The 15,020-nt window shown below is 41.5% G+C and overlaps 1 protein-coding gene across 1 annotated transcript in view; it reads right to left on the reverse strand.

Annotated features, from left to right (window-relative positions):
• Positions 1–15,020, reverse strand: part of LOC104832724 (vascular endothelial growth factor receptor kdr-like) — a 135,266-nt gene that overhangs the window by 16,600 nt on the left and 103,646 nt on the right. The window contains exons 18-24 of the mRNA XM_010569070.1: positions 14,215–14,319; positions 11,727–11,843; positions 8,069–8,157; positions 6,670–6,835; positions 6,021–6,118; positions 4,971–5,093; positions 4,751–4,862 (exon numbers count right to left, since the gene is read on the reverse strand). Of these exons, the coding sequence (XP_010567372.1) occupies positions 4,751–4,862; positions 4,971–5,093; positions 6,021–6,118; positions 6,670–6,835; positions 8,069–8,157; positions 11,727–11,843; positions 14,215–14,319 (810 nt within the window). The remainder of the gene's footprint in view (positions 1–4,750; positions 4,863–4,970; positions 5,094–6,020; positions 6,119–6,669; positions 6,836–8,068; positions 8,158–11,726; positions 11,844–14,214; positions 14,320–15,020) is intronic.

Consider the following 15,020-nt stretch of genomic DNA (forward strand, 5'->3'; position numbering starts at 1 on the left):
AATGCTGCTTATTTTCAGGGCCATTCAACTGTTAGTGTGAAACCAGAGACGACAGTTCATGGCAACTGAATTGCTTTTAAGAGGTAGACTTCTGTAAAAGGACTGGTAGCGTTATATTAACTTGGACAAAAGTTGGCCTAGCAATCTTCAAAATGAAGGAGTGAGACTTATTTCACTTTCCTGTGTAATTGGTTATCTTCACAGGAATTACTAGTATAAATCTATGTATGCATTGAAGTGCTCTTCAACTAATGAGCGAATGGGGGCTTTTCAGAGGTCATGATCTTTGTTGATTGACACCTGCACTTTATGATGCACTGTAAATAAGGGGAACAAATATATAATTTGAGAAAGTGCTCTGGCATCTGAGTAATCCAGACCTCCTAGCTAAAATTCAAGAGATGTCTGCACTGAAGTTTGAAAGGTTACTGGACCTATTGTGGATAGACCTAAAAGATCTGTAAGCTTTCCTCCCTTCCTTCTCAGCAAAGGCTTCATGTGTAATGCAACCCTTGTCTTTCACATTTTGGCATCCTGGAGGCTGGCTGGTGAATTTGGAAAAAATTTAATCAAGTCTTAACATAGGGGATTGAATGGAATCTGGATCTGTATCCTGCCCTCGAAGAATCTGTATATGATTTACGGTCTATAACATTCCTGCCTATTTCCTGCATTTTTTTTTCCCCATTTGGAAACAGCATCATGTGCTGTGCACTTGGGGGCACAACAAGCACAGCAAAAATTTTTTGGATAAAAGCAGTGAAGAGGGTGCCAAAATGTGGCTGTTTCCAGAATTATTCTACTCTGTGAATCTGACTGCTCAATTTGCAAAACTATGCACTGGGGAGCAAAGATCCCAGCAACTTCCTAAGAGGGCATCTCAACACAACAGATAGGCTCTGATGACATTCAAAGCTCAGGGATGCTTAGCCACAGCACATCTGAATTTCCTTGATGTGCAAGTATCAGATCACAGTATTAAAGAGTGTTTCCTGGAGTTATGTAGATTGGAAATAGTCAGTAGCATCATTTCTGCTTTATATCTTGATTTTCCTTCCTAGTTTTGTCTTTGGCCTGTCATTATGGTCATAATAACCCGCTAATTAAATGTTCAGCTCACATGGCATCACCCGTTAGCCAAAGATCTCAAAACAGGCCTCTATCAACTCCAAGATCTCTCTGAATAAACTGATGGATAGAAACTATAGTGTTGCTTTCTCACAGTTACATTGTGACAGAAGGGTAAGGATAAGAACAGGCTCTGGGGGCACTGACTGTTGTCCAAGCTACTAAACTGCTGTCTGCGTACATCTCCTGAACTCTCACTGGCTTCTCTTTTCATCTGTGCAGGTTTATCTTTACAAACATTTACAAGGTACTGAGGCTTCATGAATACCTCTGCAACTTGTCCGGTTGATCCCGTATCTATTTAACAGTGGTGCAGCCTTTCCAGAGAAGTGAGCATAAGCCTCTAGTTAGCCCTAGATTGTCAATGTACTGGGGCAACACTGAAAACAACAACCCTCATTAGAGAATAGATGGGCTGCGTGGCCTTTTTCATTCATTTCCAACTGCATTATGCGATTGTTGTGCCATCATGGTCAACCGACTTCTGTTAGGAGGAGCTGAATGGAGTCATGCCATTGATGAATGGCTGTTCTACACTGACCATTCTGACATGCAAAAGAACCCCCTCAGTTTGCTGAGTATCACTGGCCAGATCTGGGTCACGAGCACAGCAGAGATTATTGGTAAGAATTAGTCTTGTATATACGTTGATTGGAACTGAGACCTTGAGGGCAACATGGTAGAACTGGGTGAGGAGGGATGGGAGAATTCCACTTGATCTCACAATCTCAGTTATCTTTCTTTGATTACATCATTGATCATATCAACTGCAATATGTTGGTGAGAGCAAGTACAAGGAAGGCAAAAAAGAATAATTCTTGATTGCAAGATCTTTTGGTAGTTTATATTTTGATGGGTGCTGGCCTCCTACCAGCTGGAGGCAGCTCAGATCATAAAAGCAAGGAACTCTCCCTTTTCTACCTCCAGTCACCATTGTACTTCTTCTGGACTAAGTCATAAGCCTGATAACTTGGATTTGGGGTGCTAAGACAGCTTGGGAGAAATGTAGGCTGAAACATGGTGTAAGGTCTATGCATGGCATTTTCCTTAGGGGAAATCTCTTCCAAAATGCTCAAAGATGTGGCATGCATTGGATATGGTAGCACTCTTTTGATCTTGATTTTATTTTAGTAGGATAATAAGATGCTGATGTTATACTACCAGGCACTGCTTGTTTACATAATTATCTTTGATTGCTTTTTGAACAGTGTACACTTAAAGTCCAGGAGACAGCAACATTCTGTAATGTGCCATGTAAGTGATTTCAAGATGTATTAAACATTGCTGGCATTGCCTGACATGAGGTGTGCTGACCCCATTTAAATAACGCAAAGCTCAATGCAAACTCAGCCCCAAATGAAAAGTAACCGTCTCTGAAGTCCTGATTTCCCTGCGTATCACCACAATGGATCTAGTCTGCCAGCCTTTCTGGAGGAAACCTATCGTGCTTCATTCAACTTCTGACCCTGAAAGGACCCGTGTCCAAACTAAACTGTGCATTTTACTAATCAGTACTTTTTCCTTTTTTTAGAGGGCGCTAAGTCTGTGGGACCCAGTAAAAAGCAGCAGTTGTAAATGGGAGCCAAAACGTACCCTGTAGCAACGACAAAAAACTTCCATCCCTTGACTCTCAATGATCTGTAAAACTTTTATATAAGCGAATTCAATCAGTGACACAAATCCTTAATTAAATATTTATCGTGTGAGCTGCAGATGTGAGTAGTGCCAAACCACAGACATGCCTGGATGATCTGTATAAAAAACCCTCTTAAAGAAAATGCCTGCTTTTGAATCTGTGCCATGGATTGAAGAAAGTAGTTTGTGATCTACGTCATAATGAGGGCAGAGGCTGCTCTACGCATGGCAGCCCTTGGAGTAATTTAGTAGATTCCTCTGAATTCAGAAGAGAATGGTCTATTGTTCCAAGTAAGCACCTTCGTTAAGAAAAGAGGCTATCTAAAATTAAAAGAAACCAGATAAATTATTTTTAAAAGTAGTTAAAAATAGAGATGAAATTCAGTGACTATTTTTTATTTTTTATTCATCTTTGGTATTAAAGGCCAAATGACCCAAAGTTCACATCTGTTAAACTCTGGCAGGACCTTTGGGAATGATATAAACAGTTTGCCTTCTGCAGTGGTCCTTGCCATTCATCAGTATTCAGCTCATTTGGTTCCCTGGAGGTGCCCAATGGAGAGACTGTCCCCTCTGAGCGTGTCTCTGCATGCTAATGCTAATACATCTTCTTGAATAATCTGTTAGAATTGGGGCATTGATGGTGCTTCCGGAGCTTTGTCTTTCTGTGGTGTTTCAAAACACATGCAACAGGTGATGCTGTTAGAGAGCCATGGAGGTGTTACTCCAAAATAACAAAACTCTAAATAAATAGGACTGAACTCTGGAGAAGGCAATAACTGCCACTTGTTTTAACCATTTGAGTGTGAACTTTCTGTTTTGCGTGCTGATGTGAACTAGAGAAAAGTCCAAATCAAAGACTTGGACTGAAATCAGGTTGTGATCTTTGCAGCCAGCCCTAAACAAACAGATTAGGATAGAAACAGCTCCAGACTTTGTAGTGAGATATGAACTTGGCATCTTCAGCCCGATCATTAATTTCAACTGATCCATGAACCAAAGATAGTAGGAGATTACAGAGTTTGCTTTAAAATTCAGCAGCTTAAGTTGATAATGCTTCTTGTTTTCTTTTGTCTGCAAATGCTGATTGAAAAGCCAGAGCTGACATTCCTAAATTCCCTCAGGAAAACAAAACTTGCCACTCTGCAGGGAGAATTTGAGAGCAGCAAAGCCCAACTATCTGTAAGACTGCTTGTCTAAATTTCAGGGCTTTATCTGCTGGACAGTAACCAGATCTCAGTGAGGCTGAGATTTCTAACAGCACTGTAAGATGAAATCTATAGTACGTAAAGAACACCATTACTATTCTTTCAAAAATGTTGTGGCTTGCAAATGATATGGCCAGAAGAGTAAGCATTCTACCTGTTTGCTGCCAAAATGACTTACACAGAGTCTAGTGCTGGTTCTCATATCAACCTGATGGCAGCTGCTGCCAATACATTTTTCTTACTTAGAAAATCTTACTTAGATTTTGTGGGGAAAATAATCAATCTGGGATAAAATATCATGGGGGCAAACTCCCTTGTGTTCCATGGGCTGCCACTAGCAATGTCAGACCACTATGTCAACAGCAGTGTAATCCTCTGCAACCTTTGAGCTATGTGGTTTCCTGAAGCAGACTGCTTAGAGGAAAATATAGTTTGTCAGAGAAACTTCTTTATTGCTCTCAAAGAAGTATTTCACTCCCGAGCAGCAGAGGCTTGCGTTCTCTCTGTGCTCTGTTGGTTTCAGTTATTACAAATGTTAGGTCAAGGGGTTTGGATTTTGTTTTGTTCCCCTCTTCCCAATATTCACTGTTTTCATGTACTTTGCCAGGTGGAGTTCTCATTGACTTCAGTCCAGTGACTTTATTTTACACCTGATCTGCACTGTGCACTTATACTAACTGAAATGGAAACATGGCACCATGTTATCACCTTTTGTTAAAAGCTTTTCTTAACAATACAGCCATAAATTAGGAGGGAAAAGGGGTTTAAACCATTCTTACCTAGAGAAAATATTTCCCATAGTAGCACTCCAAAAGACCATACATCACTCTGGGTTGTGTAAATTTTGTCGAAAATAGCTTCTGGAGCCATCCATTTGAGTGGAAGTCTTGCCTAAGAATGCAAAAGACACAACATGTTGCAAGAACTGTTGTTCCTAATGTGCCCAAACCCTAGGGGAATAAAAACTTGAGATTAGCATTTCAAGTTTCTTCCACTTACATCTCCTTTCCGTACATAGTCAGGGTCTTTATAAATGTCCCTGGCTAGTCCGAAGTCACAGATCTTAACTACGTTGTTCTCTGAAAGAAGGATGTTCCTTGCTGCCAAATCCCGATGAATGCACTGTGAAGGAATGAGGACAAGCACAATCAGAGGTTCTGCCTGGACAATGAGCCACTGCTACGAGTTGAAAGTGTGAGACCTTCTTTGGAAATGGAAGGATAAATGAAATTCTGTTGCGAGCAGGTTAGAGAAGGAAAATGTGTGTGGGAATCTGTCGCAAATGTATTGTCATATGCAAAAGAGAAAATATCTCAGGGAGCAAGCCAAGTATTACTGTTAGTTTTCTGATTTTTCTACATGAAATAACTTTCACAGGTAGGATGAGACAAAGGGAGTGCCATTTTCCAGTTAATTGTTCTGCAGGAAATTTGGGAGAGGTCAAAAAGCAGCTGCAGCTACATTTGCAAATGTAGTCATGATTTCTGTGTGTGCTACCCTGGTAGCTGTGTGGTAAGGGCAAGCTCTCAGTTTTGTGCATACTTTGGCATGCCTATTACATTCAATTTACTTGAAAAGCAGGTATTCCACAGGCTACAAACATACTTTTTTATATCCAAAAGAGGTGCTAACTTTGCTGATAGTCTCCAACATTGCTGACAAGCTAAATAAATAGCTGGATACTCCCTCTTCATTTTTCAGTAGTATTTTCATTGACCATACTAGAAGGATCTTTCCCTATGAGAAGCCTTTTCTGCATTTATTTATGAGACAGTTCCGTGAATTGTCTCGCAATCTGTATTCACTCCTTCTATCTAAACGCTCATGTTACAGATGCCAGTCCTTGTAGCCAAGAACATGATGGATATTCCTTCACAACTCCTTCAGTGCTACTTATTGCTTAACCACCAGAGCTAAAGTGGTCTCCAACACTTTAATATAAGAGCAAAAAGCAGATTACTCAGGCTTAAAAGTGTATTTGGATTTCTTCATATCAGATACTCATGATTCTGTGAAAGAAGTTCAGCCCTGACATTTTAATGAGCTCACTTTTCGGGACGCGAGAAACTCCATGCCTTTTGCCACTTGGAAGCTATAGCAAATCAGATCCTCCAAAGTCAGGGGACGCTTGTACAGATCCTCAGCATCTAGGAGAGATCACAGACATGGCAAAACACTAGAGCAACAGCTCCAAACTTGTCTGGCACTTATGCCACTTGCATGCTGATGACCCCATCCCTGCACCTGAGTATTGCTACATGAGTTCTCTACTAGGATTACAACTCTGGTTTAGGACCCGCTGACCTAGAGGCAGAAGATCAGATGATTAAAAAAATTCCATCCAACATTAATCATATCATTTAGCTATGGGGAAAACAACATTTGGGGATAAAATTGAGGGAGGCTATTTATAGCAAGCGAGTGATGAGACTGGGGACAGACTGGCCCCACAAATCTTCTGGTAAAATATTGCTATTACTCCTCTTACACAACAGGAGCAGCTTTTATATGCATACATTATTGTAAATCTCTTTTTGTGAGAAAGTTGGAGTGGGGCATAGGCAAGAGAAAAAATGTGCGATTTCAGGAACAAGTCAAGCTGTGTAAAGGCTTGTAAAGTGTGTGACTGTGTGTGGCACTAGCCAAGTTACAGAAATCTGTACAAGAAAAGATCTGGGATTAGGTAGGTTTCTTTTACCTTCTTCATCATCTTCTGAATCGCTGTAACTCTTATCTTCAATAAATCCTGAGCTGGCAGAGCTTCCTGTGCTGGCAACACTCTCAAGACGCCTCTTGATCAGTTCAGTCAAATCACTGTTGGACTCATCCAGACTTTTCTCTGCTTGGTCAGAGTTTTCCTGGGACTAGAAATGGTATAAAACTGATTTTTAGCTTTGGATGATGCAACACCTGGGGATTCAAAATATGTAACAGAATGGCATATGGAGAAAGTGTCCTCTGAAGATGATCTCAAAACATGTTTGAACATGATATTCCCTGAATAGCAGAACTAATGAAGCCTGGTTTCCTATTTATTAATACAGAACCTCCCATTTTATGCATAGCAGTATTCCACCATAAAAGTTAGTTGGAAGCTGGCTGGGTGAGACTGACAGGTGAGCAGAGAGATACTGTAATGTGCATGATGTGCACTGAAATGCATCTGTCTCACCCTGTCCTGGGGAGTGAGACATAACCAATCCCTGCAATTCATGAAAACAATGGTGAGAAAAGAAATTTTGAGTGACTGTACCAGGAAAATCTCTTTCTCTTACACAAAGTACCTTATGTACTTTTGTGCCTGTACACAGTAGCTATAATAATAATAATAGAATCATCCAGGAAAATAATCTTGGGGAGGCTCCAGTTTCTGGCAGGGCTTAGATCAGAGAGCCCTTCTGATGCTGTATTTTCACAATGAGGAGGTAGTCTCATACTCTCCCCATTGCTGATTTCTGGTCTCCTGATTTATGGTCTTCCTCCATATCCTAGCCCAATCTGTGCTAGCACAAATGTTTGTGTGGATGCTGACAACTGTTTGGAAACCAAAACCATTTGGTTAGTTTTAATGCAGACCATGTTCGTGATCCAGTTCGCTGCATACAGCACAGACTTTTAGGTTGGCACAGGGGAAGGGAAAACACGGAAGATGGGAATGAGCAGATGATGGAAGGGTGAGCAGCTTTCAGTAGCTGGGGGGAGGTGGGCCTTCAAACAAAAAGCCCCAAACTGGGCTTGTAGTTTTGGAGGCTTCACCTTCTCCTAGCTCAGTTAATACCAGTTTTTCACTACTACTTTGTTGCCTGCCATGTGGTGGGTATTATCTTGCAAGTAATTCCCTCTCTCTTTCAAATGCACTAGACAGCTTGGGTTTTTGCAACTAATTCTTTAGTAGGTGCTAGAAAAGAAGAGGATGGGAATGAGATCCTACAGGGAAAAAAGTTTCCTTTTCTTGCTCATACAAATGTGGTGAGAAAATAAAGTGCCTATATAAATACCAAACTCTCTCAGTGCCAATGTGGAAAAAAAATCCAGCTTGTGGTAAGTGGTTGTTAATTCTCTGCCTTGTGACTATGAGAAGCCAGTAATTTTTTTACCTTGTATGCAATGAAATCTCCTCGTTTTCCTCTTAGATAGTTGGACAGATTTCCATATTTGCAATATTCTACTATGACCATTAAAGGACCTGAAAAGACAGTGAAAGTCCAATGAGTTTTGAAGCACTGCAAAGCACTTAATACTAACTTATCCTCACAAATCCTCTTTAAAGTAAGTATGTTCTGTCATTCCTCTTACACAGATGAGGAAATTAGGAAACAGAGGAAACAGAGAAGTGACACTCCAGAAGCACACAATCAGTAGTGGATATGGAGAGAAGGGAATACAGTACGGATTCCTAGTTTTCTCCATTAGATGGTAACAGTTGGTATTTATTCCTTATTTATAAACAAAGGAAAATTCAGAATGATAAATAAGAATATACAATCCCATATGCTGTTAAGGTTGTTTTACTCTATACATAGATCCATAGCACGGGGAAGTCTTCTTTTTTCACTGCTGCCTTCACAATTGTTTGTTTTGGGTGGAGCTGGTGCCAGTGGAGGCAATAAAGGAATGCAGGATCATAGACAGATCTAAATCAAAAGTTGCAAAAATATTTAGTGTGAAGTTTCTGAAAGCCTGGGAAGTCCTATCAATTTTTTCCTTTCTTATTTCTGTGCAAACTACTGCAGAGTTCACTGTAATTGCTGCTTTTATACAATTATGCATATTTTTAAGATCTGCTTGAAAATGTGTCATGGTTTAACCCCAGCCAGCAACTAAGCACCACGCAGCTGCTCACTCACTCCCCCCCATCCAGTGGGATGGGGAAGAAAATCAGGAAAAGAAGTAAACCTCCTGGGGTGAGATAAGAATGGTTTAATAGAACAGAAAAGAAGAAACTAATAATGATAATGATAACACTAATAAAATGACAACAGTAGTAATAAAAGGATTGAAATGTACAAATGATGCGCAGGGCAATTGCTCACCACCTGCCGACCGACACCCAGCCAGTCCCCAAGCGGCAAATCCCTGCCCCCCACTTCCCAGTTCCTAAACTAGATGGGACGTCACATGGTATGGAATACCCCATTGGCCACTTTGGGTCAGGTGCCCTGGCTGGGCATGAGAAGCTGAAAAATCCTTGACTATAGTCTAAACACCACTGAGCAACAACTGAAAACATCAGTGTTATCAACATTCTTCACATACTGAACTCAAAACATAGCACTGTACCAGCTACTAGGAAGACAGTTAACTCTATCCCAGCTGAAACCAGGACAAAATGCTTTTATGTTTCAGTGTGAGCTATTAGGAAAGGGGAAAGCTACATTCTCTACCATTAGCATCATCACTGCATTTTGTAATCACCAAATGTAAGATAAGGTGAAGTTGTGGGACTAGAATGCATGTAAACATGTATTATTATCAGTCCTAAGCAACCAGACTTTCATGTCCAGAAACCTTTTTCTGTCTAGAAGGTCCATAGTTCAGACTCAGGAGTTTGCACTTCAAAGGAAAAGTGCTGAGAGCTGCATTTGGCCACTCAGGAAGGAGGGAGGGAGTACGGCTGTAAGGCAGCTGTCAACGGTTCTACTGCTGACCACACAACACTGCTCACTTGGGCTTAAAGGCAGCGGTGCTGGGATTTGGCAGTGCCTGAGAGATATCTGGGGGACATTGTTTTGAAGAACCTAAAGGTGAATGTCCCTCATGGATGCCCCGAGGAAATGCGGATTCCAGTACAGCTTTAAAGCTCCAGTTAGTGATTTATTCATATTTTTGAAATGCTTCCTAGACATGGCATCTCCATATTTTATTTCCTCATTGTAAAGCATATACTATGCATTAGTTCTAACTGCTTAACATCAGACACTCAGCCAAGGTGTTAAAATTCGTTATTTGTTATATTGCTAAAATAATATACGTGCATACTTAATATCAGTCTTTATCAGGAATACCATTATATGGTTACATAAAAACTAACAAGGAGGGAGAAAGCACTGTATTCTGCAATGGTATTTTAATAGTAACTCTTATCCCAGTGTCTGTTTTGAGAGCTCAAGGCTATTTTTCTTTAGTCTGCAGTTGCATTGCTCAAAGGTAAGCAAACCAGTGCCTGCCTAGAGGCTCCTCAGTGCCCTGCAAGGCCGTGCTGCACTGCTGTGCTCTGTCCACTGCTCCCCAGAGTAATCGGTGGTTTTCCTAGGCAGTTAGCACGGAGGAGTAAGGGTTACCTCTTCACCCAGGAAGGCAATCAGGATGGAGCAGCCTGGAGAATGGGAAACTGAGGGACTCTCAGGAGAAAAAGTTCCTCAGAGATTGGACGGTCACAGTATTTGATCCGTTACTGAGATGTGTCTTACTGTGCAGCTAGAACTCTGTGCCTGAATTAGTGCTTTGGTTAAAAACTATTGACCTCTTAGTAATGCTGCCATGTTTTAGGCACCTGTTTGTACTAAGCTACCTCATTGACTTGATAGGAGAGGAGAATCACCAGCATTCATAATGTTACTTCCCCTCTACTCATAGTCCCAAGCAAAGGCTACTTGCTTATGCATCTGAATCTTAAAACCCTCCAGCTAAAGCTGGCCATCCTCCCATACAAGCTTTTGGGGTCTGCAGTGCTACAACAATTCCTGCAAGTTCCCCATTGATGGCTCCCAGATTACAGCAGTATCTGTGGTTGCTGGTTGCTGACTGCTTCTTGAGAAACTGGGAGTATCTTGCTGGAGGGAAGATTTCTTTCCTGGCATCTTACCAAATCTACCTCACTGAAGTTTTCTTTTCCCCCCTGTGACTGGACAACTACATGTTCTTTGGAAAAATGATAGCTTTGGAGTCTCAGATGACAACAGATGTGTGCACCATCTCTCTTACTCTTTCCCCTTCATTTATTTTACTCTGTTTTTTTTTTGCCCTCGGTTCTCCTAAATCTGTTCTTTGGGAATTGTTTTGAAGGTTCATTGTAAGCAGTAAAGAGGCATCTCCGAGAGTTGTTATCCTGAAGTTAAAGCACAGTAGAGTAAGAGGCAAGGGTGCTTTGTATGGCAGTATGGGATGGGAAGGGATGTTTTAGTGACAAAGGTCTAAGATTTATGGAGTCCTTTGTTTAAGTCTGCACTTTGCAGCAGATCCTTTGAATGATGTACAGCCAGTTGTGTCAGCTCAGTCCCTTGGAAGTCCATGTTGTTGCTCCATTCAGCTTTGGACTGCCTCGGGCTTCCTGTACACTATGCAAGAAATGCCTGCATTTGCCTGGCAAGAGTGAAGTGCTTGGGAAAGGAGGGGGCCTCAAGTAGCTCAGGGCTCAGCCTGGTGCATCCTCCTGATAAGGCAGGGAAGAAGAGGGAGAAGAACCTTTGAAATGATCAGTAGTGCCTATGTGGAAGAATTGGGCACCTAATTGCAGTTAAGGATCCTGCCTCCCTTCAGTCCATAATCCCTTTTGTAAACAAGCTTACAAAGGACAGAGAAAAAGAAAATAGAGAAGTGACACCGCTGGCTGGGAGAAGACGTTCAGAAACCATTGATGAGATGTGGCTGTATTCTGCAGTAGCAGGAGCTGTCCTATGAGCAGAGAGGTAGAAATGGTTGTGCTTGCATTAATTGCATGCACATGAGACTTGGACTCCACCACAGATACATCCAAACACCTTTGTATCTGAAAAGTGTTTCTTCTTTGCTCCTTATTTACTGAGGACTTCTCACCTCCAGCTTTGGTGCAGGCTCCCAGCAGGTTGACTACATTCAGGTGATGTCCTATATGGATGAGGATCTTCAGTTCAGACATTAAAGCCTTGCATTCATTAGTAGTTGCACATTCTGCTTAAGATAAACAGGAAAAAAAAGATCTTTACACAACAGGATATTTTTAACAGGACACAGCAAGATCCTGTTTATACTTGGAAACAAAACCCACCCAGGTTACTTGCAGTATCTTTGCTTTTCAGACTCTTAAACAGATAATAATTCATCCGTTTCATTGTCTGTTGACCTTTATGAAGTGGAGTAACACTTTATCTTTTGGGTGACTCTTCCTTTCTCTAGCATGGGTTATGGAGGGTTACTGTCCCATAGGAGAATCCTCCCCCCAAATCAGATTCCAGAGAGCCTTTGGAAGGACTGAATTTTGCAAGCTTAGCAAAGGAACAACCAACCACTCCAAGCAACAACAGCACACAGAAGAATGTGTTCCTCCATCTATAATGGTGATGTGCAGTTTAGTAGTACTTCTTTACAATACCTCAGAATATATTTTTCCACAGTACTGAGCAACTTTCCACTGCAGGTGATGGAGGAATCCAACACATCTCTGAGGTGGGTCCCAAAATGTACTGGAGAATTTACAGCATTACTAAATCTCAGCCCTGTGAGATCTCGTTCACCCAAGAAACATATTTTCCAGCAAAGCAGAGGGGGCCTTATTTGTGTGTGAACCATGAATGTGACACCTGATGAAGCACTGGCTAGCCAGTTATACTGTAGTTTCATTCTCTTTTGCTGCCAAAGCTAAGGAAGGCACTCTCAGACCAGAATGTTGTTCGGATGCTGGCTTGTTTCCTCTGCCTTCTTTCCAAAACTTTAATGATGTATTTTAACAAAAGGAGTTGTGTCCTGTTTCCTCTGTTTTTGCCTTTGCATCATGTAAGATTTAAATATGAAGAGTTACATAACAGATCACTTGGTGTGACAAATGTAACCTCTTTATCTGTTTGTAGAATTCTCCATAAACAAATCTTTCACCAAATTGTGTCATAAAGAAGGAGCTATTCCAAGCCCAAGATTTCTTCAGTCAACAGTGTTTGTAGATGGATGTGTACATGGGTGGTTTTACTCCTGATTTACCCTGGCATGAGCGGGAAGTGTTTCAGATGATCTTGCACATTAAGTTATAGCCTTCAACCCAGAACTGATAGCAGCCTCCTTCATGGTAATGACAGATAATGCTAGAATTACAGAAATGCAAACATCTCCAGAGCCTTTCCCTCCCCCCACTCCCCGAATGGATTGACTCACACTAGAGAATCTGCTTTATTCAGGAAAGTGAATGAATTATGGGCATGTTAGTTGGGGAGGGACAGGTTAGAGCAGGAGGCTGCTGCCTCCGCTTGGGGAGGAAGGTATAAAATGATGGAGGAACTGTCAAATAGTTTGCTGAATATGTGCAGGCAGGGTGGAGTTGACATGAGTATCAGTTGGGAAGCACAGCGTGGAAGTGAATGAAAACCCAGAGCTATCCGGGGCAGTAAGTTTTGGCTGGAGAAAGGAGTGTGTCTGGATCAGGGGCTTCTAGGATATTTAGGGATCTGGAGATGGGCATGGAACTGAAGAAACAACAGCAGGAGAGAAGATGATCTGAAGATCTACAGACTAATGCAGAGAAGGGAGACCAGATTTGGAGGAGGTCCAGACAGGTGATAAACAGATGTTTTTGAAACATTTCAGAGAGATGGGAAGTAGCAGAGCATCAGGAGAGGCAGCTAGCAACAGAAGTCAAATACCATGATAGAAGTTCCTGAATCATGGCCTTGCAGGGGTTAATACAGTCATGCAGCAGCAATGCAGAGCAATGTGGGCTATGAAAAGCCATCAAGTGAGCATTGATTGTACCTCTGAAAAAATTCTAAGTGAACAGTTAAAAACCTCCAACCCAAGTAGTCAATGTATTGGCTGATGCATTTATTCATAAGCTGTCTGCAGAGGCTTTGTATGTAAATATAATATGAAAGAATAGTCTCCAAGTTCCCCCTTTCCCCACCACTGAATGGTAAAAGCTTTCCTTAATTTCAATAATTGCAAGCAAGTTGTCTCTAATTCACTCCCTTGGCATTGCTTTTTTTTCAACCCCTTGAACTGTTCTACATCTGGAAGGGCTGTGATCGAAGGCTTAGATCCAATTTCAGACTATCTAATGTAATTACATTCTGTAATCTGCTTCCCTCCTAACCCCACAGACCTGGAAGCTGCTGTTTTCCTCCTCTAGGAATACAAGACTTAATCAGCAGCACTGCATGGAGCCCGCTTGTCATTTCCTACACGTTAACATCCACTGTATAATGACTAATTGCTCCCATATGACAAACCCACTCCCTTCTGAAGACAATGAACTTGGGACTGGTTTGGAGCTGAGAACTGGAAACCTCATTGCCCACAGGTTCCCTGAGGAGTCTTGTGAGAATCTCAGAGGGATATGTACCTTTAAGCATTTTTACGGCAACTGTTTTGCAGGTTGAAGATTTATCAATGCCAAAAGCAGACGCCTCCACCACCTTCCCAAAAGCACCATGACCCAGTGTTTTACCTAGAGAAGCAAGAGTCAAGAATGAGCCAAAGGGGACTTACGACAGTCTGCATCAGATAAGAGGGAAACATGCATTCTCAGCTATGCAAGAAATACAAGACTCCAGTGCCCAGGCACAACATAGACGTAGACCGATAGTCAATAGAAGCCTGTATCACATATTTGCAGCATATGGATATAAACAGTGTGATTTATATCCATATGACTTTAATGCAATACAGTATGTGATAGAACAGAGTAGAATAAATAAATCTGCATTCAGCTGAAGGCAAGGCTGAATACATATATAGGGCTTAAGGTTAAAAACATTACGTATAGTTGTCCTGAATCCCAGGAAAGTCAGAGTTTGGGTTAAACATAGAATTGTGGAACCCTGATCTCTCATGAATCACAGTCACGGAGATAGCCAGCTAAGGCACTCAGGCAGTCAGAACTCTTTAACCCTTCAGTTATTGACATTTATTTGAAGTAAAAAGCTATACTAAATGGAATTTAGGATGATAATCTTGCTTTATTTTCCCTTTCATTTGAATTTTCATGCCTATGTTACCTAGCGTGCTCTGAGAGCTCTGATTCACAATGCAGCAGAGTACACTGGGCATCATGGTCTGGCTTTTTGGTTCTGCTAGTTTGACCCTATGTCCCCCCATCATCTTATTTTTTGTTATTTTTGTCTGTCTTCCTCCTTCTATGATTTCCAG

This window comes from Haliaeetus leucocephalus, unplaced genomic scaffold (assembly GCF_000737465.1).
Source record: "Haliaeetus leucocephalus isolate CR32 unplaced genomic scaffold, Haliaeetus_leucocephalus-4.0 Scaffold262, whole genome shotgun sequence".
NCBI lineage: Eukaryota > Metazoa > Chordata > Aves > Accipitriformes > Accipitridae > Haliaeetus > Haliaeetus leucocephalus.